The sequence below is a fragment of the Talpa occidentalis genome, unplaced genomic scaffold, assembly GCF_014898055.3.
Source record: "Talpa occidentalis isolate TD23 unplaced genomic scaffold, MPIMG_talOcc4v2.1 talOcc4.9, whole genome shotgun sequence".
Classification (NCBI taxonomy): Eukaryota; Metazoa; Chordata; class Mammalia; order Eulipotyphla; family Talpidae; genus Talpa; species Talpa occidentalis.
The window spans coordinates 24,932,748-24,956,826 of record NW_023605305.1 but is presented as its reverse complement, the minus strand read 5'-3'; the positions used below and the strand labels follow the sequence as shown (position 1 = coordinate 24,956,826).

Here is a 24,079-nt window from a genome sequence, read left to right as displayed (position 1 = left end):
GCGGCGCCTTGAAGTCCTCCGGTGCCGTCTGGGGGTGCGCCGAGTCCCCGCCGCCGGGAGCTGCAGCCACGCGGCGCGCTGGCGCTCTCGGCTCGGCGTGTCCCGGGCTGGGCAGGCGCTAGGGTCGGATTCGGTTTCCCTTCGCCCGGCAGAGCTGCGGGAAGCGCACGCGGCCGGGATCCCTGGCCGCCGAGGCCCGGCCGACCCGGACCGGGGACGCGGGGGCTGACCGTGCGCGCCCAGCCGCCGCAGGCTGCCGCCCCGCGGCCATGGCCGACCACCTGATGCTCGCCGAGGGCTACCGCCTGGTGCAGAGGCCGCCGCCCGCCGCGCCCGCGCACGGCCCTCACATGCTCCGGACGCTGCAGCCCTACGCGGGCCCGGACCTGGACAGCGGGTTGCGCCCGCGGGGGCCTCCCCTGGGCCCGCCGCCGCCCCCGCCCGGGGCCCTGGCGTATGGGGCCTTCGGGCCGCCGCCCGCCTTCCAGCCCTTCCCCGCCGTGCCACCGCCGGCCGCCGGGAGCGCGCACCTGCAGCCCCTGGCTGCGCTGTACCCGGGTCGCGCGGCGCCCCCCAGCGCGCCAGGAGGTCCCCTGGGCCTGCCGCCGGCGCCTGGCACGCCTGCCCCGCTGCCGCCGGCGCCCGCGCACGCCCTGGGCTGCATGGACGCGGAGCTCATCGACGAGGAGGCGCTGACGTCGCTGGAGCTCGAGCTGGGGCTGCACCGCGTGCGCGAGCTGCCCGAGCTCTTCCTGGGCCAGAGCGAGTTCGACTGTTTCTCGGACTTGGGGTCGGCGCCGCCCGCCGGCTCCGTGAGCTGCTGACCGCTGCCCGGCGCCCGCCCCGCGCGCGCGAGGAGAAGGGCTGACGGCCCCCGGGACTCCGCATCCAGCGCCCGCCCGGCACGCGCCCTCCGTGAGGGTGGAGGCGGTTCGTGCACGGAGCCCACGCCGGGCTGGGACCCCTGGCCCGGCTGCAGGCCCTGCCTCCTGCAGGATGACACTTTGGCGTCACCATTCGGTCAGTCGGGGAGCCCCAGCGGCAAAGTGAAGAGCACTGGAACCTCTTGGGATTCCTCGTTCTTGGATTCTGTGTCCTCTCCTCTCGAACGCTCCCCCGCTCCATTCCCCCCAATCTGAGCCATTCCAGGCCGCTGCCTGGTTCCCTCTCTCTTCTTGTGCAACCAGCTGCGGTCACTGGGTCCTTGGAGCTGTCCGCCCGCCAAGGCCGGGTGAGCCCAGAGCCGCTGGGCCTCGCCTGGGAGAGCACAGTCTGCACAGCCTCAGCTCTGCAGAGTGGAGCAATGTCCCAGCTGGCCTCCAAAACCAAAATAAAACTGGGTCACTTTACAGTCTCGTGTTTTCATTTTCATTTCCTTATCACTCCAACCTTCAACTTTATTTGGCTTCTAGAGTCCGGAGGCTGTTGGGGACCTGGATAGGGTGGAGACCGCAGCCCCTGGCTGTGGCCAGGAAAGGAAACTGACAGTTTCTTTTGAAAATATGAGTTGTGCAATTGTTATGTCACGACAGGGAAAGCAGAGGCTGCCGCCACCCAGCGGCAGGGTAACCCAAGGGCACAAGCCTGGGAAGTCACAGCTGCTGGGAGGTGGGAGAGTTTGGTGGTGCTGCCCCCATCTGTTTGCTCAGGTAGCACAGAGGTCAGAGGGAGCTGGGTGGTACCTAGATTCAGATAGCCCTGGCTTTGAGCCCTGTGGTCTCACCCTTGTCCACATCACCACCCATTCAGATTCTTGGGGCTGTTTCTTCAGGGAGAACTGGTCCCAGCAGGAGGTGGCTGTGAAGATCAGCTGCCTGCGAGTCTAGCACAGTGCCAGACACCTGGGCAGTGTGCAATCAATGATGGGGTGGTTCTTCTGCAAACTGTGCTAGCAGTGTTCCGGGCCCTGTGCCAACCTGGTACATGCCATCATGGGGCCACAGTCCAGGTGAAAGTGGGGAGGAAGCAGACCTGGAAATCAACTTATCTTGGTATAAGGAAGAGCGTGGAAAGGACTCAGAAACAAGAAGCAACCCAAGAGCAAAGCCAGAGGAGGAGGCATTTCAGCTGGTAGGGATGGGGTCAGTTCAGGCTTCGGGGGGGGGGGTGTTTTGTGTGTTGATAGAACCTTGAATGACGAGTACATCTTTAGCAGTTGGAGAAGGTGGCATGCAAGAGAAGAGTCCATCCAAAGTGACATAAAGACATGCCACTATAGGGGATGTCCAGGGAAGGCGAGGAGTTTCTAGAAGGAACAACAAAGTTCTAACAGCTGTACCTTGACTGTGGGGTGGGCACAGCCCCCACTCTGCAGGGAAGTGATGTGGAGCTGCCCAGACCTCGTGGGATTTGCCTCAGGCTGACCACCAACCAGCATAATCACCTGATCACCCCCTGCTATTTATTGACCCTCTCTGGAAAGCTCCTTGGGTGCTTTGGAGAAAGTCTGAAAGGGAGGAGGCTGCATCAAAGATGCTGAGGCTTAGCCTAGGCAGGGCAGCGGGGTGAAGAGAGAATGAATTCCAGAGTCTGTGGAGAGGGTCAAACCTGCAGCCCATAGACCCGCTGCTCCCAGCCACGTGACCACACTCTCGGCAGCCCCTGGGCCTGAGCTCTGTCTCCAGAGATTGTACTTCACTCCCATGCAAAGCTGTTGGTTGTGTGACTCTTTCGCATGTGAGTTCTCGCACAGGCATGGAGCGGGAGCTGAGATGCCGGGCTAATGAATGGAGGTCCCTCTTAAGGTCACAGGGCCATCTGGGACAGGATGGCTGAGGAAGGGCAGAGGCTTCTGGGCTCGGAAAGGCCAGTGTCTGCCCTGGTTTTACCCAGGACCCCAGAGATAGAAACCAAGGGGCTAGGTGGGCTGTAGGTTGGGCACTGCCCTCATGTCCTTTCTGGGACTCAGTTTCTCCACCAATAAAATGGGGCTAATATTCCTGCCCTGCTATTTTGCAAAGCCTTAGGTCTTACAATAAGTGAAGTGCTTACTCAGGGATGGGTTGATAAGCAGCTGGTAAGCTTTATTTTTTTTTTAGAGGCATGTTTTATTTATTTGTTTGTTTGTTTTGTTTATACATGCACTGGGTACAGTCAGAAGCGCGGGAGGGTGAGAGAATTCACCAGAGCCAGAGCGGGGAGCAGAGCAGGCAGAAGGACCGAAGTACACTGCTGAGGGGAGCAGCGGGCGGCAGGAGAGGTCTGCGCGCCATGTGGGACCCTCCTCCGGTGGCCGGGGAGCAGCCGGGGATCGAACCGGCACCGCAGAGGCTGCAGGCAGCTTCGCAACCCAGCGCTCAACCGCTGTGCCACCGGGGAGGTCCGCAGCTGGTAAGATTTAAAGTGCTCTCCGTATAGAAGGGCTTACACTTATGACAAATACCCAACACCCACCTTTCTAGAGTTAAGACAGGTAGAGAGGGGGTCCAGCTGTGGAACTATTCCCCCCCCTCCCAGAGGGGCTGCTGACAAGCTGGGCAGCAGGCAAGTAGACAGAGGTGAAGGTAAGGCCGTGCACACCATCTAGGTCCCCAAGTCCCTGATACTCCTGGGAGGACTCTGGCCCTCCCAGCTGAAGAGGAAGCTCACCATCTGACAGCATCAGGGGCCAGTTCCAGAAGCTGCTGTTACCAGCTGCCTGACCTGGAACAAGTCACCTTACCTTCTGGATCCCTGTCCCCCAGGGTGATCACACAGCTCCCCGTGCACCCCATGGGGTCCCGCTCTCCTCCTCCCTGGGGCTACCTCCTCAAGCAACCAGTTGCTCCTCAATCCTATGGATTTCCCTCTTATTCCTGGCCCAGGCTGGGAGGCAGACTCCCTCAGGGTGGGGAACTGAACTGTGACACAGACAAGACATTGTTCCTTTTTTCCCCTCTTTTCATGTGGAAGTTTCCTCAGCTGACATCCTTTATTTTGAATCATCTTTTGGGTGACTGGACTTCATCACCAAGTAGCTTTTTTCCCAAGAAAAATGTGACTTCTCTCGAACTCATCTGTAAAATGGAGGTGCACATCGTAGTATCTCCCTTCATAGAGTTGCTATGAATAAGTTCATTCACATAAGGGGGTTAGAATAGTGTAACTTACCATCCCTGAGCCCTGGTGTGTCGGGGATACCGTTATAATAATTAGCCTCTAGAAAGACTGTGTTAACCAGCTAGGAAGGGGTGACTCCAACTAATCCTGTTGCAAGTGGGGTGTCCCTGGAAGCAGACGCTGAGACAGTATTCAGCTTGCAAGAGGTTTGTCGGGGAGCCCCCGAAGGACCAGTGCTGTGGAAGGGAGGGGCTGGAGCAGATGTGATCAGAGGAAGCTGCAAGGCAGAGCCAGCGAGGGCCTTGGCCAGCCCCAGGGGAGCTCTGAAGCTAGAAGGGCCCTTCAGAGTCCTCCTGAGTTGGGCCATTTTCCTCCTGGCCTGTCAGTCATGGGACGCTGGGCCGCCAGGAAAGTGGCATGACTGTGGGTTAGGCAGCTCCTTGTGCCGAGCAATCCTTGGAATTGCTGCCAGGAAGGCTGTCTGCCAGCAGCACTCCCAGCAGCCAGGGCAGCAATTTCATGGAAGGGGCTCTGGGTGGCACATGACAGGGTCCACTGCAAGTACTAAGGTGGGGACTTGGGCATAACAGCGAGCGCCTCCTTAAATCTCTGGCTGGGAGCTTTGTTTGCTTCTCCCTGACCCCAGAGCAGACTAGCTCCATCCTTATTAGAGAGAGAAAAAAATTCTTTTTAAGAAATATCAACCTCGTAGGGTTGATGAGATAAGACGATATGAAGTGTCTGGTGTGTGGTAGCTTCCTCATAACTGAGAGCCGCCAGCATCATGCCAGCTGAGTTAAGTTTTCAATAGTCATTTGTTGAATAAAATAAATGTACGGTTGGATCCTAGTCTTTTCCCAGGCAGCTTAGATAGTTCAGCTGATTACTAAGTAATCCTTTTGCATTCTTTAATCCACCCTCGCCTAACTCCCTCTGTCACCACCCGCTGGCTGGTGGAAGTGCTGGGTCAGGATCACTGTCAGACCTTGGTAAGTGCCTACTATGTATAGGCAGGATAGGCGCTAACAGAATGCAGCGGGTGCTCTCTCTCACCTAGCCTCTCCTTTAATTGCCAACCAACCTGGTAAATAGCACCCCTGGGTGGTTTGATCCCCATTCCAGAGGTCAGGAAACTGAGGCTCAGACAGTGAATTGCTCCTCTAAGTCACAGCCACTAAGTGGCAGGTGGGTCTATCCCTATCCTGGGCTCCCCATCCCTGGAGTGGGGTGGGAGTGGCTGGCCAAGGACCCGAGCCTGAGGATGAACTGCCGAGCCCCTGGGCTGCTTCTGCCACTTTATGGCTGCAGGGTGCAGAGGAGGGCCTTGGGCTTCTGCAGGCTCCACGTCTCCTGTACATCGGGACGGGCAACCCCAGCCTGAGAGCTGAGTGCAAGGACTCAGGTGGGCTTCTGGGAGCATCTTGTCAACACCACAGTGTGGCGTGGCTGGGGTGAGTCGGGAGTGAACAGCCATGACCTCCCCACACGGCTGCGCTGGAGAGGGGAGACCTGCACACACTCGGGTGCTTGAGATCTGGCCAGCCTGGGGCATGCAATGCAAACACGCAAACACTCAGGAGCCGGCAGCTCGGGGCTGGGAAGCCAGGAGAGCTGGTGGTGATGAAAGGGGTGAGTGTGGCTCAACCAGGGGAAGGCACCCAGGTGAAGGCCTGGGGCCAAAGTGCACCCTGGCAGACAGAGGAAATAAAAAGCCTTGGGGCCTTCTCCTACAGGGCCCAGACAAGGGCTGGAGAGGAGTCTTTCCCCCTCGACTGGTTCTGAGGACAGACCTGCTTCCTCATGGGCCCCACCTCTACCCCCTGTATGACTCCAAGTGGGGATCAGGAAGGGCTTCAGGGAGTGGCTGCTCCCTAGTCCTGAGACGGGAGCTGAATTGAAAGCTGGTCCAGAGCTGGAGTCAGGTTGGAGCTGGAGCTCTGAGGCCTGGCCCCAGCTCATCCAGAACTGGTACCATCGGCTTGCTCCAAGCTCTGAGTGAGGAGAACTACATTCCTAGGCTCTGGGAGGCAGAGGCTGGAGCCAGGGTGGAGGAGGGCAGTCCAGGGTTTCCCTGAAGCTCACCCACAGCCCTGTGGGGCCCATGATGTGCTTGTCCTCCTCAGTCATCACAAACACCTGAAGGTGGGTGTAGTTCTTGGCCTTACTCTAATTCTGTGGCCTCATTCTAGGCAACTGAGGCTCAGAGAGGTTAAGCAGCCTCCTCAACAACACACAGCCAGAACAACAGATGGACAGACGTGAGGTAAGCCCAGACGGGGCCCTTGGGAAGAGCTGGTTCTTGTTTGTAGGATGGGCGTAGGGGCAGGAATGGCCACAGAGCAGGTTTTCTGATGATCCCGCAGACCGGGTAAAGGAGGAAAGAGTCCTGGAGGCCTCAGTGGGTTTGCAGGTTTTTATTGGGATTACCAGGTACATGGCAGGCAGGAGCGCTGGGGGGCCGGGAGGCTGGCAGGCCTCCCAGCCCCCAGCACGTGTTCACTCTAGGCTCTCCGGCCTTCTCTCGGCTTCTGTTTCTCTTGCTTCTCTCTCGACTTCCGTTCGTTCTTGGCTTCTTCTCGGCTTCTGCTGGCGTCCCTGTGACGCCGCCCTTGAAAGTCCAGTCTCAGCCCAGGTGAATCCCATCTACCTATGCCCACACCCTACTCCAGGTGCCCGCCATCAGGCATGCATTCAGGACCGCAGGGTTCCGTCATCTATCCTGATGGCAGGAGGGCAGAAAAGCCTGACATTTTTCCTTACCCTAGAATGGGTGGGGGTGGACATCAGTCCAGCTACCCTCTGGGGAGCAGTGGTGTGGCTGGGACAGGCAGGGAGTCTCACACAGCCCACTAGAGGGGGTCTTCAGGGCTACTGTCCTTTACTCTTCCTTGTGGGCAGCTCGGCCGCTGGCCTTGCTTTGAAATGGGCACAAACAGACAGCAGGACCCTCCCACTGGGCATCCCAGCCTACCCTAACCCTACAGAGAGTATGTCAGTCATTGCTTCTTTGCTTTTAAAACACATTGTTTTTAATCAAAAATAATAGATGCTTGAAGCAAAATAACTTCAAATAAATGAGAAAGTATAAAGTGAAAAGTCAATCACCCCCCCAGTCTTTCCATACAAATGTGTATGTTATATTACACATGTTATATACATACATACACTAGACATCTCTTTTTTACATAAGATTATGCTATTTTAAATGGCTGGATTTTTTTTTAAGTTGGTGTATTCTGGAAACCATCCCCCCTCCATGCACAGACAAGTTCTTTCTTTTTTTTCACTCTATTAACAACTTTCTTTCATTTTAAAGTTTTATTTATTTATGCATACAAGAGTTGGGGTGCTGGCCAGAGGTGCCAGGGATGAGAGGATTCACCAGAGACAGAGTGGGGAGCTGAACAGGCAGATCGACTGAAATACACTGTTGAGGGCAGCAGCAGGTGAAACAGGAGAGGTCTGCTGTGCCATGTTGGATCGCTCCCTGGTGGGGGATTGAACACCCAGCCGCAGTGGCTGGAGACCGCTCCATAGCAGCACCTAGACTTAACTTCTTGTGCCACCGGGAGGCCCTGACTCTTTTTAATGACCAACTGAGCATCATCTCCTTAATTAGTTCCTGACGGATGGACATTTCACTTGCTTCCTAGGTGTCACTGCTAGAGAATGCTCCAAGGAATGTGCTTGTGCACCTACCTGAACACTTTGGTATCATCTCTGTAGAGTGGACTCCTCGGAGGGAAATTATTGCATCAGAAGAAAGCAAATAAAATGGTGCCGGCGACTGCCAAAGAGCCCTGGAAGCGGCTGCTCTGTCCACCTTCCCGCCAGTGCTGTGGGGAGCGCGGCCCACACCCCGACCCTGGGCCCCAGGTCTTCCATTTTTTACTCCCTTAACCGGAAAGAAAAAGTGGGGAGGGATTTAATGTCTCTTTCTTTCATTATCGATAAAGATATTGTCTTATACTTCTCCTAAGAACTACTTGTTCCTCTCCTGGCTACCTTCCTGCTTTTTGTTACCCATACAGAACACCCATTCTGTGTGATGAAGACTCAACCTCTGTCCTTTGTTAATGTTGCAAATATTCTCTCCCAGTCGGTGGCAGTTCAGTTCGTTGCCTTTATTAATGCATCAATGCCTTTGAGACGCTTTCATTCTTCTGTCATCAATCTTTCCCCTTTCCCCTCAGCAGCTTGAACTCTGAATTAAGGACAGAGAGAGGCGGGTCATGCAGGCCTGGCTTTAAAATCTGACATATATGATATCTGGCTAAGTCACTTTATCACTCCTCTTTTTAGATTTCTTTCTAATATAAAATCCACCCCAACACATACACACCCCACTGGTCAGGTTAAATAAGTGAGAGGCAGACAGGCACTCAGTACCGCCAGACCCACAGCACAGTCCCTACAGGAGGCCGAGGTGTGGGGTAAGCAGGTGTTTTGTTTAGCACACAGAGAAGGAGGCCCGGACGGGAGGGAGAGTCAATTGCGCCCATGGAAGTGGACCTGGGCTGTTGGTGCCTTGCAGGACTCATCTATCCCTCTCGTGGCAAAAGACCTCCCCAAATTTCCATTGGGGAATCACCTCCCCTTCCTTTAGCTTGGGTAAATTTGCCTGTTCGGATAAGTTTAGGCAATTCGAAATAAAATGATACTAAACTGTAAAATGAGTGTAAGGAATCCCCAAAAGTTCTTTAGTTTTCCATGACTATTTTGAAACGGCAATGCTGTAACTCTTCCTAGTCCTCATCAAACACTCAAACTTTCAGCCAAAGCCCTGAACACACGAGCCAACCCGCGCCCGCTGTCAGGTCATGCAGGAGTGACTCAGCACATGTCACTCACCGCTCCCCCTGGTCTGCCTTATTACCCCAGCTTATGCAGCTGTGAGGGGCCCGAGCTTCATGGAGATGAAGTGACTTGCCTGCTTCCTCACGCAAGGGTGGATTTCGGTGCACGACCAGCCATCTCTCCACAGCGAGCGTAGCTCTGTTGAGATCAGAACTCGGGTTCTTGGCAGGGGTGAGAAGATGGCAGGGGCTTGAGAACTATGGAAAGAGAACGGGCGTGGTTCATCTCTCTTCACTGTGACTGTGCACCTTGAAGCCTCGCTTTCTCACTTTCTCACTTTCTGGAAATTTCCCATACTTAACCACAAAAGAGGCTCAGAAATTGAGTCTTTATTCTACGGGTGACCAGGTCTGAGTAGGACTTGGAGGGTCTAACTCTAAGGAAGAAGGTGGGACTGGTTATCCGGGACAACCTGTGGTCTTAATAATGGCTATTGAAGTGGTGCCTACAGGAAAGAGAGAAGCCAGAAATGATTCCCAGGAGTGTGACTTGGAGAATAGGAACCCCGCCTGCCCCCCGCCCCCCCCTCCGCCAACAGGGGGGTCCTAGAAGGAGGGACGGTTGGAGAGAATAGGATAAGGTCAGAATGGACATGCTGGGTCATCTGGGGGTTGATGTCCAGGTGAAAGCAGACCGGATAATGGGCTGTAGGGACAGGACAGGCCACGGAGCAGGTTCTCTGACCAGCAGACTGGGTAAAGGAGGAGTCAGAGTCCTCAGTGGCCTTTGCAGGTGTTTTATTTAGATTCACCAGGCATATGGCAGGCAGGGGTGCCGGGGGGCTGGGAGGCTGGCAGTCTTCCCAGCCCCCAGCAAATCCTCACTCTATCTGAGCTCTCTGGCCTTCTCTCTGCTTCTCTTCTTCTCTCGGCTTCCATTCATTCTTGGCTTCTGCTGGCGTCCCCGTGACGCCGCCCTTATAAACTCAGTCTCTCAGCCCAGGTGTACACACCCCACTGGTCAGGTGGGGTGCCCGCCATCAGGCATGCATTCGGGACCACAGGGTTCCCTCATCTAGCCTAATGGCGGGAGGGCAGAAAAGCCTGATGCTTTTTACCTTACCCTACACGGGCTCAGCACCCATGGGTCAGCAGTGAAGTCTGGGCTGAGCATAAACATATTTGGGAGCTAGTCACATATCCCCGTAGGAATGATGAAGCAGAGTAATCAAGGAGAATTGCCAAGGACAGAGCCTTGGGGGACACAGACATTTAAGAGAAGGGAGGGACTGAGAAGGAGCAGCTGGGGAAGTAGGAGGAGAACCTGCAGAGAAAACGGCAGGAAAGCCAAGGGAGGTGATCCCAGAGGAGGTGTGATCAGCAGGTGCAGGTGTCTGAGAAGTCAGGCAGAATGAGGGCTGAAAGAAGGTTGCTGGATTTGGGAACTAGGACGTGAAGATGGACTTTGCCGGGGCTGTGTCAGGGCAGAGGAGGGCGGGCGTCAGGCCGCAGTAGGGAGAGCAAGGGGAGCCAGCAAAGGTGAGCGGCATGTTTAAGTCGTCTTTTGGATCTTAGTATTTTCTCGGGTCAAGTGACTCTTGTCTGGACCCTTGCGCTGGATTTTACCCCTGGATTTGGCCCAGATAGGGCTGGCTAGATGGGCAGGCAATACCCGCTTTGGTCAGGAGGTGGCAGCACCACACCAAATGACACCACCTGGACCAGCACAAGGCACACGTCTGTGTTTCCAGGGAAGTGAAGCTACTTTCAGCTAACGCCAAAGCTTTGGGAGTCTTCTCCATCTTGGATGAGATCCTTGAAAGAAGGAAACTGAATGGAACTATGGGTTCAAATCCAGGCACTGTCACCTACTGACTGTGTGATGAAGATGATGATAAACCCACGCCTTTGTCTCTAAGCAAATGCGTTTTGCCTGATGGTCTTGAGGGCAGATCCCGGGATGTGCAGGGGGCCAGGAGGTCGGGCTGAGGAGCAGAGGAAAGGGAGCTGGCCAGAGGAGCCAGGTGGGGTGAGGGAGCGCTATGGTCCCACAGGCCTGGACGGAGTGGTGTTGGTCCAGAAAAGTGGATTCAGACTTTGCAGATGAGGGAAGCAAGGCATGCAGGGAGAGGAAATGACTTTCCCAGGGCCACACCCCTTAAACACTCAAGCAGAGGCACCAAAACCAAAATTGGGGAGGTTTTGATGCCTAATTTTCTTATTTTTTTAAGCATTAGAGTTCTATCGTGGGAAAAACAAGCTCTCTGGGGTTCTTCGCCACTATGGTGGAGTTCTGTGTTTTCTGCATTTAGGACTTCTGAAGGTGTCCCTCCCCTCCTGTGCCCGGTTAGCCCTTCCATTCTGAAAGCACTCCTGTGTCTACTCCTTGCCCCCAGAGTAGAAGTGGCGCAGGTTAAGGATGTGAGAGGAGGTAGGACAAGCCTGGGGCTTGAAGACGGATTCAGCTCTGAGGTCGGCCCTGGCTTACTGGGCCTGGTTTCCCCATCTGTGAAAAGCAGCTGTTGGACCAGCCAGCTTGTGGAAAACTTGGCAACTCTGAGATTCTATGAAAGCCTTTGCTTCTCCTTGAGCTTCCAAGCCCCCTCCCTGCCCAGGGTGTCACTATGCCATCTCCATTTTATTTCCTTCACAGCTCTTATCACTCTCTGAAATTATCTTGGTTTTGTTTATTTTCTGTCTAGACAGTAATCTACTGTCTCCTCCATGTGAGTATGGCTTTTGGGAGAGCAGCTATGACCTTGGCACCTAAAACAGTGCTTGGCAAAAGAGAGGCAAACACACAGAGGAGAAATGAATGAAGAGCAGAGAACACAGCCCCTTGCTTCTCTGAGCCTGGAGTCCCTGATCTCGAGCCAGGAGCTGCTCAGCTCCGCCACTCCCCTCACTCTCTCTCTCTTCCTAACGAATAAAGGACCTTCATGGCGAGGTATCCTGGGCCTCAAAGTCCAGCCTCCTCCTAGCTCCAGGCTGGCACTGCAACTTGACCAAAGCCAAGGTCTCTACTGACGCCTGGTGGCGGTGGGAACACATAACAGGCCCGGGAGGATAACCAGGTGGGAGAAGATGGATCCCAGGGGGCCCAGCTTCCCTCCCTTCTGCCAACCAGCGTTTATTCCTCAACTGTGTACAGGGGGCGGTGGGACTGCAGAGGAGAGGCAGATGTACTCTTTACCCTCCAGGAACTGGGGTGTCACCTGGAGAAGGGGGGAGGCAAGGATGATGAGATCCAGGAGAGGAGCTGAGCGGAGGTAGGTTAGAATTAAGGGCAGAACCCACCCCAGTTCTGAGCAGATACAGCAACCTGGGCCTGGGGCCTCCGCCCAAAGAATCTGTTTCCAAGCAACCTTTTTCTTTCTTCCAGGACGCCGTCCATCTTGCCCACCCACTTTAGAGACCATGTGGGGCAAAGAGAAAGGCCGGAGAAGCCGGTGTCCTGAGAAGCCACTTGAAACAAACATAAAGATGTTTCGGGAGGATTCGTTCTGCTGTGTGAGGTGTGATGTGAGCCTTCCACCTCACTGCTGCCAGTGAAGTCTGCCTTCCTAGCTGTAAAACAAACCAACCCAAACCTCGGTGGCCTGCAGAATCAGACACACACCCACGTCTCTGGATGAGCTGCTGTTGAGCGGATGCTGGCCGGGCCTGACTTGGAGGCTGGCGGGTCTACTCCCCCTGTCCCTCAGTGAAAGAATGACAGCTCCCCACCTTTCCTCACAGTGGGGAGGGGGCCTGCCTTTTCCCCATATTCTGCCGGGCAGAGCAAATTCCACACCAAACCCTGTCAGTGGAGCAGAAGCTCCCCCTCTCAGGACCTCCACATTCAGCTGCCGGCTCACAACTGTCACTCACTGGGCATTTCCAGGGCCACAGAGAATACGGGGGCCATCCGGTGACCCTGGGGGGAGAGTGGCTCATAACTGGTGATGGCTAATGCTAGGAAACACAGGCCAGCCTCCTTCCCTCAACTTGGCGCCACCCCAAGGGGCTGCCTGAGCTCCAGAGCTGCTAAGGATCAAGATGCCTCAGCTGAGAGCAACGGCAGATCACCCTCTCCCTCTGCCCAGACCAGGCTTCCTGACATCTTTACAGCTGCACCCCCAAGAGCACTCCCCAATAAACCTTCTGTACACCCCTCTCTGTCTCAGAATCTAATCGTAGGAACCCCATGGTAAGACAGGTAGGGAAGTAGCCTCCACCCAAAGTAGCCATGGCAATGAAGAGAATGGAAGGTCGACTGTGGGACACAATCTACTCTAACAGAGAAAGTAGATAATGGAGGCAGCTTGGATTATTGGGCTGCAACTAAATGCAAGGCACCGGCTCAACATGTATGCAGGGCAGGAATGCAGGCCGTCTCTGGGAGGCCCCTATTTTTTTAATGCATTGATTTTTATCTTTTATTATGGGGCTTCAAATAGGCTATGTGTGCAAAGACTCTGGGACTGAAATAAAGGTTTCCAAGCACTTGGTTGCATGAGGTTTAGGCGTGGTTGCATCAGTTTCCAGTTGGGACAGACAAGCCCCCAGGCCATCCTCCACCCTGCACATTTTTAGGAGAAAAGGATCCAAGTTGGTGGATCAAACCCACACTCCAGGCATTATGAGTAGTACTGTGTCTCCTCCAAATTCATATGTTGCAGCCCTAATCTCTAATACCTCAAAAATGTGACTGCATTTGGAAATAGGATCTGAAAGAGGAAACAAAGTTAAAATGAGGGTGCTAGGGTGGGTCTTAGTCTAATATGACTGGTGGCCTTATGATGGGGCTGGGGGGCAGGGGAGAGAGAGCAAGAGAACAGCCAGGTGCATGCAATAAGACAATCACGTGCTAACACTGGAAGAAGACAGCCAGCTACAAGCCAAGAAGATCTGGAAACAAAACCAACCCTGCTAACTCTTGTTCTTGGATGTCCAACCCTCAGAACTTTGAGGAAATAAAGTCTATGGCTGAGGGCACCCAGTCTGGCATTTGTTACAGCAGCCCCAGCAAACCCATATCCCAGGGTAGCAGCTTTCTCAATCCATGGCACGCAAGAGGGAGAGAGAAGAGGAAGACGTGCCCCCCACTTTCTCAGAAAACAAGTTGTTTTAACAACTGCAACTGCCCAAAGTACCTGAATAAGAGTTCCAAATTGGGAGCCAGGCGGCATGGTTTTCTTTGATCTGCAAGTGTGCAAAAAAAAAAAAGAATCGCAATAGACTCAGAGACACCAGAGACATCCTGCTGCAATCTCATTCAGGTGAGTTGAATCCCTGCAGCAGTGCAGTCCCAGGATGCTTGGTTCAGTGTCTCAGCCTTGACTTCAAAGGCTTCTAAAGCTTCTCTTTGCCCTCTTGTCCCATCTAGTCTTAACCTAAGTTAAGTCTCACCTGCCAGAGGCTGAGAAGCCTGTGGGCCAACCAGGGTGCTGAGGCCCAAGCCCGAAACAGCCAAGTGAGTGAACCCCAGCCAAGGTGCCAGACACTCACAAACACATTCACAAGTCCAGGGGAGAGCAGAACTGCTCAGCTGAGTTCAGTCCAAATCACTGACCCACAGAGTCAAAGGAAATAAAACAGTTGTGGCTTTAAGCTATTAAGTTGTAGGGTGAGTTCTTACATAGCAATAGATAAATGATGCCAAGCTAAAACCGTTTCTGCTCTCAAGGCCAAATGTACTGACAGTTCGGGAACTCCCAGAGCCACCTGCAAGCCCTCCTTGCTGAGCCAGACAAACTCAGAAGATAGAGCGGCATGTGCACTGGTTAATTGTGCATCTGTCCCTCCAGGGGCTAGATGACCCCAGGGCCGTAACTGGGTCTCCTGCATCTGTTCAGCCTACGTATTGTGCTGAGCCAGGTCTGACAAACAGCAGGTGTTGCACAGACATTCACTCCATTAGTGAAATGCCCTGGGACTTCTCCAGGGAACCAGCATCCCCTGCTCCCATTACTGCAGCAGTCTCCTAGCTTGCCTCCCCACACCCAGGCTGTGCCCTCAAATCCATCTTGCATGCTGGGGAGAAAACTTTATAAACTGCAAATCCATCCTGGTTTGATCTCTGCTCACAATCTCTAATTGGTTCCCAGAGCCCTCCCAGTTAAAATCTACCTTTTAGGAACGACTTATGACATCCTGCAAACCTCCACCCTGTGTGTCCCACCTTAAGCCACTCTCTCCCTGACTCTCCAGAGCATTTCTTTCCAATCCTTCCATGGAGCACACTCTCTGGGCTCTTACACATGTGATGCCCTCTGGCCAGAACTCACCACCACCCAGTCCCCATGCCTGGCTAAGTCCTACTCGGCCTTCAGTGCCTGTGTTAGTCTACTTTGCGTACAATGAGCCATGAAGTAGGGGACTTCACTGGAGTCTGGGCAGTGGCTGTTGATTTGGTTGGATGGTCAGAAAAGCGCAGGATCGGAGGATTGGCGATAAGAAGGATCTGGGAAGAGGTAGTTGGATGGACTTTTCAAAATGGACACAGACTGTGAAGCTATTTCTACCCCAAGTGAAATTTCAGCAAAGGGCCATCATGGCAGAGGCTCTGGATAGTCAGATGGTTAAGATTACATCAGATGGATCCCTGAATGGTCAGAGGTCGCCCCTGAATGGATCCCTGAATGGTGGAGATCAGCCCGCCTCTTTCTGCAGTCCCTCCAGTGCCTGCTCCACGCGCCCTGAACAATGTGGTCACGGTGGCGGACTAGAGACTACTGTGGGCTCAACAGTATCGACCCATCTCACCAAGACTGATGGCCAGCGCCACAGCTGTGTCTCCAAGCAACCATCGGCAGAAACACGCTAGATACACCACGTGTCGCCATTTCTCAGATTCGTCTGGAAACTCGGGGCCAGGTTGATGCCACTGGATCCTCTCCATCATGGAGGGGGCAGTGGTAGATGCTCATTCATATAACCAGGGTGTGAGGCCGCAGCAGGAGTCAAAGGGAGATCGCTAGAGTAGTTTCTCTATTACTCTCTATTACACCAAATAACTGGCTGCTGTGACAAATTACTATAAACTTGGTAACTTGGAACAACAGAAATTTATTCTCTCACAGTCTGGAGGCCAGAAGTCTAACATCAGCTCCCAGGGGCCCAAATCAAGGTGTCACGACGCTGCCCTCCTTCAGAGCTCAAGCCATTCCTTGACTCCTCCGCCTTTGGGTGGCTGCTGCCATTCTTTTGCTGTGGCCAAATTACTCCAATCTCTGCTTCTGTCTTCATATTCTGCCCACTCTCCTGTGTGTGTGAGGTCTTCCTCAGGTTCCCTCTTAAAAAGAAACTTGTAGGGCCTCCCCTCGTGGCGCAGCAGTTGAGCGCTGGGCTGTGAAACTGCCTGCAGCCTCTGCAGCGCTGGTTCAATCCTGGGCCGCTGGGGAAGGGTCCCACATGGCGCGCAGACCTCTCCTGCCGCCCGCTGTTGCCCTCAGCAGTGTGTTTCATCAGTCTGCCTGTTCTGCTCTGGCTCTGGTGAATTCTCTCACCCTCCCGCGCTTCTGACTGTACCCAGTGCTTGTATGTATAAATAAATGAATGAATGAATAAATGCATGAATCTTAAAAAAATACACTTTAAAAAAAAAGAAACTTGTAATTGGATCCAGAGCCCACTAGATAATCCAGGATTATGTCCACATGTCAAGATCATTAACTTAATTACATCTACAAAGATCCTTTTCCCTTATAAGGTAATAACAGATTCCAGGGATTAGGACCTGTCTTATCAGCAGTGATAATGAAGGCAAAGATAAACACCTGGGATTACATCAAACTGAAAAGCTTCTGCACAGCAAAAGGACCTGGCTTATTTTTGGGTGTACATTATTCAGCCTACTACACTTTCAAAAAAGGTTGCTTCTTGTTCCTGCGTTACTGGCCCATGCTAGTTGGGAGGGCTTAATGTTCTCAAGGGAAGGGAAGCAACGTACTTTTCATTGAGTTGGGAGTTGAAACATCTACTCGGCCATTTTGGGCTCCTTCGGCCATTTGCAACAGGCAAAGAGAGCTAATGTGCTGGCTGCCCTCTGGTCCTCATTACCAAGGGGAGATTGGGCACTGCTGCACAGTCTGGGTGAGGAGGACCATGCCTGAAGCCTGGCGGATTCTTTTTTTTTTTTAAGATTTTATTTTTATTTTTGCGTAGAATAGCTGGGGTGTAGGCCAGGGGTGTGGGCAGGGAGAGGATTCACCAGAGACAGAGTGGGGAGCAGAACAAGCAGATGTACTGAAATACACTGCTGAGGGGAGTAGCAGGCAAGACAGGAGAGGTCTGCTGCACCATATGGGTCATTGCCCTGGTGGGGGATCGAACTCAGGCCATGGTAGTGATCGCACTGAGACTTAACCCCTAGGCACCAGGGAGGTCCATCTGGATTCTTTAGGTCCCTCTTAGTATCTGCCATGTACAACAGTAAAAGTGAACAAAAAGCCACGGCACCCAAAACCACACATGACCACTGAGGATTCAGAACTTTTGGGGATGATTATTTGGGTCATTCCACCATGTAAACTACCACAACCAGCTGAGTGATGACTGAGGGCCGAGAAAGCTTAGAATGGCAGTGGAAGAAAGAAGATAGATGAGAGATAGACAGAAGATTGATAGATTATCAACTTTGGTACTATGACCAGTTACCAGAAAAAGTCTACTGCAGGGGCCTCCCTGGTGGCGCAAGGGGTTAAGACACAATCTATGAAGCTGTCCACAGCCTCTGCAGCATGAGTTCGCTCCCCAGCTGGCCAAGGAGCTACCCACATGGCACAACAGACCTCTCCTGACTCGCCCGCTGCTCCCCTCAGCAGTGTACTTCGGTCAGTCTGCCTGCTCTGCTCCCCGCTCTGTCTCTGGTGAATCCTCTCACCCTCCACACCTCTGGCCTGTACCCCAGCTCTTGTATGCATAAATAAATATTTTTTTAAAAAAGTCGACTGCGGCTATGCATATTTTATTCCTTGCGTGTGTGATGTTAGGTAATTTATTTTTCCCTCCCTCCTTCTTTTCCCCCATTATTTTACATAAAGATTGTAAGTCATTGCCAACTTAGCAGTTTCGTGTTGCAGGTGGGATTGTGACTAAATTAGCTGGGTAATTAACATCACCCAAATATGGATTCAGTGACTAGCTTCTGAAGAGGGATGCAGCTAATGGAAGATGGGACTTTGCCTTTTCTCATTTGTGGGGAGAGTTAGAGTTTCTGCATTTGTGTGCAGAACAGCTTCATCTCATTAGGTGGAAGTTACTGTTACTTTATGGAGGTTCAAATATTTGTGGATTAATATGTGTGGCTACCAATTGTCCAAAGAGGTGGACTGCCCCAGTTTTACCTGAGAAAGGTTGGCAGAGGAGACTGATTTCTTTTGTTTACTAACCTGTTAGCAACCCCCTGGTGGCAACGGCTGATCCTCAGCTTTGTTACTGCTCTCAGACAAGCTTCCTTGTCTCCCTTAAGGGGTACTAGCACCAATCAGACAGCACCCCCTCTTTAGACCTCTGAATCCCAGCACTGCGGGGCTCCCCCCATAAACTTTGTTTCCCACCACCCTCCCTTGTGTCCCCTTGTCTCTTACCCTCCCTCTTCCCTCTTAACCTCAGAGTCCTCAGGATGTTTATTCTCATGTACCAGTTTTTTAAAGTGTTTTTACCTTATCGAATTGTCTGCTATGTAAAGGTCCAGTGTTTGTTTTTTCTCATTCTGACTTACTTTGCTGCACGCAAGTCTCTCAAGTTCTTCACTTTGTGAAAACCGCTGCAGTTCATCCTTTCCTATGACTGTATGAAACTCTGGAGTGTGCACATACCACATCTTCTTGATCTAATCATCCACCAGTGACCACTCGGGCTGCTGCCACGTCCTAGCTTTTGTAGGAATGCTGCTGTGAACCCATTGGGAACTGTAGGGTAAGGTAAAAAGTATCAGGCTTTTCTGCCCTCCCGCCATCAGGATAGGTGACGGAACCCTGCGGTCCTGAACACATGCCTGATGGCGGGCACCTGGAGTAGGGTGTGGGCATAGGTAGGTGGGATTCACCTGGGCTGAGACTGGGCTTTTAAGGGCGGCGTCACGGGGACGCCAGCAGAAGCGGGAGAGCAGAGAAGCAGAGAGAACACAAGAGAAGGCCAGAGAGCTCAGAGAGAGTGAAGACTTGCTGGGGGCTTGGAGGCCTGCCAGTCTCCCGGCCCCCCAGCACCCCTGCCTGCTGTGTGCTTGGTAAATCCCAATAAAAGGCTGCAAAAGCCAGCGAGGGCTCCAGGACTCTCCTCCTCACCCCGTCTGCATAGAATCATAGAAAACCTGCTCAGTGCCCTTCCTGCCCTTACAGGAACATACGGGTTTTGTATTGATGGTTTACATGCTTTGCATATGTGCCCAAGAGTGGGACTGCCAGGTCATACATTATTTCCATTTTCAGTTTTTAAAGATAAATTCAGATTGCTTTCCATAATGGTTTCACCGGTTTACTTTCCCACCCACAATGTAATAGGGTTCTTTTTTCTCCCCCTAAAAGCTTACAGGTTCTGCTAACCCCACCCTCTTCCCTACATTCCTGTGGCCTGAGGAGTCGCTGTTTCCACAGTAATTTTCTCTGGGTTATCTTAGTGTTGTCTTCTTGTTCTTTCAGCCCACTACCCCAGTATAAACCACTCCTTATAGTAAATTCTCTCTGGTGAAAAGCCTGGTGTACCTTCTGTTTTCCTGACTGAACTCTGACTAATACAAATTACCTGGAAAGTGGTACTCACATTTCCCTGGGGTGCAAAGCCAGAGAAAAGTCAATTTGGCAGTGCCAGGGTCATCGTGAGAGACCAAGCTGCCAGAGAGAGAGGCGAGACAGAAGACAGGTTCCTGACACATTCAAGCACATAGATCCCGTTGTACCCGAAGCCAAACCTACGCCCTGGACTTTTGCGTTGTCTGGGCCAAAAACTTTCAGTTTTTGATGAAGCCCTAGTGGATTGAGTTTTATTGTTTACAGTCAAAGAGTATGAATAATCAAATCTCTCTTCCACCAGGTGCCCACCCCATAGCCACGGGACAGCCAAGACCAACCGCATCCTACTGAAAACTTTAATGAAACCAATAAGTTAATAAGTTAACAAAGTGAGGTACTTGCATATCTGAGAACCGGGTTGGTGGGGGAATCTCTATCGTTGACGGACGGGAGAGCTTCTTCCCAAGTTTCCTTTGGTCACAAGGTAATCCCATTCTCCTGCCCCTCTCCACAGCTCTGTCTCTGGGGGGTTGAGGGGTGGCTCTCTGGGGACAGTGCAGTGCAGGTGAAGTAAGCCGGGACAGGCTCCATCTAGGGCTTGATGGTCACATGCAGAGGGCATATTGGGGCAGAGGCTGGGCACCATGGGGCTGAGCAAGATCCAGTCCCAGCCCTGGCGCTGGTGCATGCAGGACCCCAGTCATGAGATGCAGGCAGTTGGCCTGAGCCCCTCATTTGCTGACACCCCACAGAGAGTCACAACTGTCCATTACCCATCACCCTCCTGCCACCTGCATTGGCTTTGTGGAAGAGGGATAAAGGGGTAGGTTTACCAAAGAAGAATGGGGCTTCAGGGTGGAGGGGGGCTTATACCACTATGGGGTCCATCAACTGAAGTTAAAAGTAGGGTATGGAAGGAGGGGAAACAGCGCATGTGAGTGCCAGATGCATAGTTGGTGCCCTATAAGTGGTAGTTGCTAGATGCATTATTCCCTCTGGGAGTCAAAGTGACGAGGAAGGGATGAGCCGAGATAGAAGCAAGTCTGATAATCACCATGGGGCGGGGCCTGGGGTCTTTCAAGTGCACTCCAGATCCCAGAGACCTAGGCCTGAGTGGGAATGCCAAGGAAGGCCCCCAGCACAGGCTCCTAGACCAATTAAGAGCAAATCTGTAGAAAGGGGAGCTGGTAAAACTCTGGTGCAGAGACCTGTGGTCACTTCAGAGCCTCTGGGATGGAGTGGAGGGCTCCTCGTAGTGGACAGTACCCTGCAAGGCCAGTCCACTGGCACCCAGTACAGAGGCCCAGGAGAGGCTGCCGGCTCTGTGCACCTGTCTCCCAGTGTGACTGCACATGTCACTGTGAATGGGAGACTTTCTTCATGTCCCCAGAAACTAAAGGGACATGTTCGTGTGACCATGGGAGCATTGTCTGTTTGGGACAAAGGTTTGGGAGGTCAGAAACTTGTGCTATTAATGGGGTCAGCAGAGCCAAAAACGGGTGTGGCCAGCCAGCAGGAAGAGGAACCCCTGCGAGGGGACACCTGCAAACGGGAAGAAAGGCCCAGGCACTGCCCTTGGGCGGAGAGGGAGAGACAGGCCCCATGCTGGGTGGGGAGAGGGTGATAAGCCAAAATAGGGGTGGGGGTCATGGCCAAGCAGCCTGAGACCAGCTACTGCTGGAGGCCCATCTCCCAGTGGGGGAGGGGCAGAGGGACCCCATGGGGGCCCCCAATGTTGCATATTTAACATAGTTTGCATATATGGTGCCCACCTGCCTTGTGGCAGGGTTCTGTGCTTTGTGGGTATCAGTGGGGGCACCTTGGGCCCACCCCCAAGTGGGGCAGGGACTTGGCGGGAGGGCTTCCCTGCTCTGTCTGAAGGGTGGGCCAGAGACCTCACCTTGCATAGCTGGAAGCTGGGTTAGGGCCCAGGGCCCCGGGGCCCCACTCCCATTCCCCGGGAGGTGCCCCTGCCGGAGGGCGGGCCATGCTGGGCCTTGATGGAACGGGCAGGGCACTGGGGGAGCCAGAGGCTTCGGGCAGCCGCTGCTGCTGCCCTCCGTGCGGCCTGGCGTCTCACGCTCCCGAGGTGCGGCGGGTCGTGGGTACCTCGCCGACCCAGGCAGCTCAATACTGCGTGTGGCCTCTCTCCCTCGAGGGAGCGAGTTCAAGTAGAAGTCTGGAGGCCTCGGAGGGCGGATCCGAGCGCCAGGCCGCGGGGCTGACCCACGCTGGCCCCTGAGAAGCCCCTCAGTCCATGTTGGTGCTGACCGAGCGGGAGATGCTGAGCGTCTGTGCAGAGACGGAGATGTCCTCGTGGTCCACGGGGCTGTGGTAGTCGGAGGTGATGTCGGGGTCGAAGAGCGGCACTTGCACGGTGCCCAGGCTGGCCGAGGTGCCGGAGCGCAGGCAGCGCGAGTAGAAGCCCAACAGCAGGTCCAGCTTGTGCTCAATGGACTGGACCTGCGGGCGGGGCGCGGCTAGAGGCGGGGCTGGGGGCGGGCTTTGACGGGCAGGTGGCAGGTGTGGGCGGGGATTGGGCGGGGCTAAAGTGGGGCAGGGCTTGGGCGGGGCAACAGGTAAGGGTTGCTTGGCTGGTGAGCCCGACGAAGCCGGGCAGCTCGGGCTTGGTCCCCAAGCCAGTTCCCGTGTGACTGGTCGGGATGGTCTAGGCGCTGGAGACCACCTGAGCGGGGCTGGATGAAGTGGGTGAGAATTATACGGGTTTATCTGAATCTGTATTAGCCCAGGGTGGGGCCTGGCAGGAGAAAGCGCATTTTTTAGGGTCCTGAGCCGGCTTCCTGGGAGGCCATGCTTCCCTGCAGGATGGCGGGCCGTGGTGGGCGAAGCTGGGGACTCGGAGGCCCTGCTAGGGGACCCTGGGGTGTGGCTCTGAGCTCCCCGTGACCTCCCAGAGTTTCTAGGTCGATGACCAGCTCCTCCACACCAGTGGCAGTCTTATCTCACACTCACCTGCTTCTCCACCTTGACCACGCGCCCCATCATACTGATTTCATCTACCGCCTCCGAGTCAGAGGGCCCCTTGTCGCCCTTCTCCCGGGTCTTCCTGTCGCCGGGCCCCCGGCCCACAATCTGGTCCACCCTTGGGGAGAAGGAACCAGACCCGTCAAAGTCCTAGCCCACACGCAACCCCTCCTTTCTGTAAGAACCCCTGCGTGCCCTGCTCATATGTGCCCCTAGCACCTGCACCTGTCAGAAGGGACTAGCTGAGGGAATGGGCTTTTTTTCCATGCCAAATGGAGGGAGACAGGGTTGGATGGAGGGACTTGGCCACTGTTTAGAGGGTTCTTCCATAGCCGATCAGAGACACCATGCACAAGCATGGCAAGTAAAACGCCTGATGAAAATGGGGGGCTGGGGGCGGGAGGAGGGAGAGACACAAGTGGGCATGTAGTTGGGTGGACAACACTGGAGCTGGTCCCATCATATTTTTCTGTTCTGTGTCACAGTAAAATTCTTGAAAGTGTTCTCTCTCCTTTGTCTGCAATTTCTCTTCTCCCCTTCGCTCTAAAACCTACTCCTGCCAGGCTTTCACTCCATTTCATCAGCGGTGAAATGCAAAATGGCCTCCAGATTGCCTAACTTGAGGATCAACTCAGTCCTCGTTGTAGTGAGACCTGTCAGCAGTGCTAAGCACATCTGAGGGCCCCGGATGTGCCTTGTTCACTTGAATTCCTGAGCAGCACCCTCTCCCGGACCTCCTACCCCACTAGGCCTCCTCAGCCTCCTTTGCTGGTTCCTACTGTACCTCTACAACTCCAAACACTGTAGGACCCAACACTGTCTCCTGGGGCCTCTTTTCTATTCCCTCCCACTTGCTTAGTGATGACTCGCTTCCAGATTTGACACCAGCTCTCTATCTCCAACCTACAGCTTTCCTCCAAGCTCCACACCCTCCGTCAGATCAGCACTCCCCTAGAGGACTGAAAGGAATCGCAATTCAACACACCCCTCCTTTCCCCTTGGAAACCTGCTCTGCTGCTGCCTTCTCCATGTCAATAAATGAAAACTTTTTACTTTCACTGAAGCCAGAAATATTGACTTCATCCTTGACTTTTGTTTTCCTCTTACAATTCATCAGAAAACCCAGTCGCTTTACCTGCAAAGTGTATATAGAATCTGACCATTTCTCCCCAATTCTGCTGTTGCCCTTCTGTCCAAGTCCCCATCATGTTGTGCCTGGACATCTAAAATATCCCCTTGCTCGTCTCCCTACTTCTGCCCTATGTCCCTTTATGTGCCATTCTCAACACAGGCCCTAGGGTAATCCTTTTTAAAATATAATCAGATAATGTCAGTCCTTTGCTCACCACCCTCCAATACTTGCATCTCATCCCCAGATGAATGCCAAAATCTTTGGAGTGGCCTGTGGGGCTTTGCACAGTCTAAGTGCCACGAACCTTCTAAGCTCCCCCACTTCTCTCACACTAGAACAGAGACACCCTGGGCTTCCTGCTGTTCCTAAATGCATAACCAGACACCTGCTCATCTCAGAGCCTTTGCACTGGC

The 24,079-nt window shown here is 53.7% G+C and overlaps 2 protein-coding genes and 1 long non-coding RNA gene across 4 annotated transcripts in view; 1 reads left to right on the top strand and 2 right to left on the bottom strand.

Annotated features, from left to right (window-relative positions):
• Positions 1 to 269: 269 nt before the first annotated feature.
• On the top strand, positions 270 to 824 carry CITED4 (Cbp/p300 interacting transactivator with Glu/Asp rich carboxy-terminal domain 4). Its single transcript, XM_037500647.1, has one exon. The coding sequence runs from the start codon at positions 270 to 272 to the stop codon at positions 822 to 824; it is 555 nt and encodes a 184-aa protein (XP_037356544.1).
• An 8,150-nt stretch (positions 825 to 8,974) lies between these two features.
• LOC129145131 (uncharacterized) lies at positions 8,975 to 14,351 on the bottom strand. The gene is made up of 3 exons (XR_008550233.1): positions 14,226 to 14,351; positions 13,970 to 14,018; positions 8,975 to 9,092 (listed from the first exon to the last, which is right to left on the bottom strand). It is a non-coding gene; the product is annotated as an uncharacterized LOC129145131 (long non-coding RNA).
• Positions 14,352 to 19,592: 5,241 nt separating this feature from the next.
• KCNQ4 (potassium voltage-gated channel subfamily Q member 4) overlaps positions 19,593 to 24,079 on the bottom strand; it is a 53,317-nt gene continuing 48,830 nt past the window's right edge. The window contains exons 13-15 of one of the 2 annotated variants that reach the window (XM_054691227.1): positions 22,523 to 22,652; positions 21,821 to 22,012; positions 19,593 to 19,648 (exon numbers count right to left, since the gene is read on the bottom strand). In XM_054691227.1, coding sequence (XP_054547202.1) covers positions 19,631 to 19,648; positions 21,821 to 22,012; positions 22,523 to 22,652 — 340 coding nt within the window. In that variant the 3' untranslated portion in view covers positions 19,593 to 19,630. Of the gene's footprint in view, positions 19,649 to 21,653; positions 22,013 to 22,522; positions 22,653 to 24,079 lie in introns of those variants that run through there. The other variant, XM_037499585.1, reaches the window with a different exon arrangement.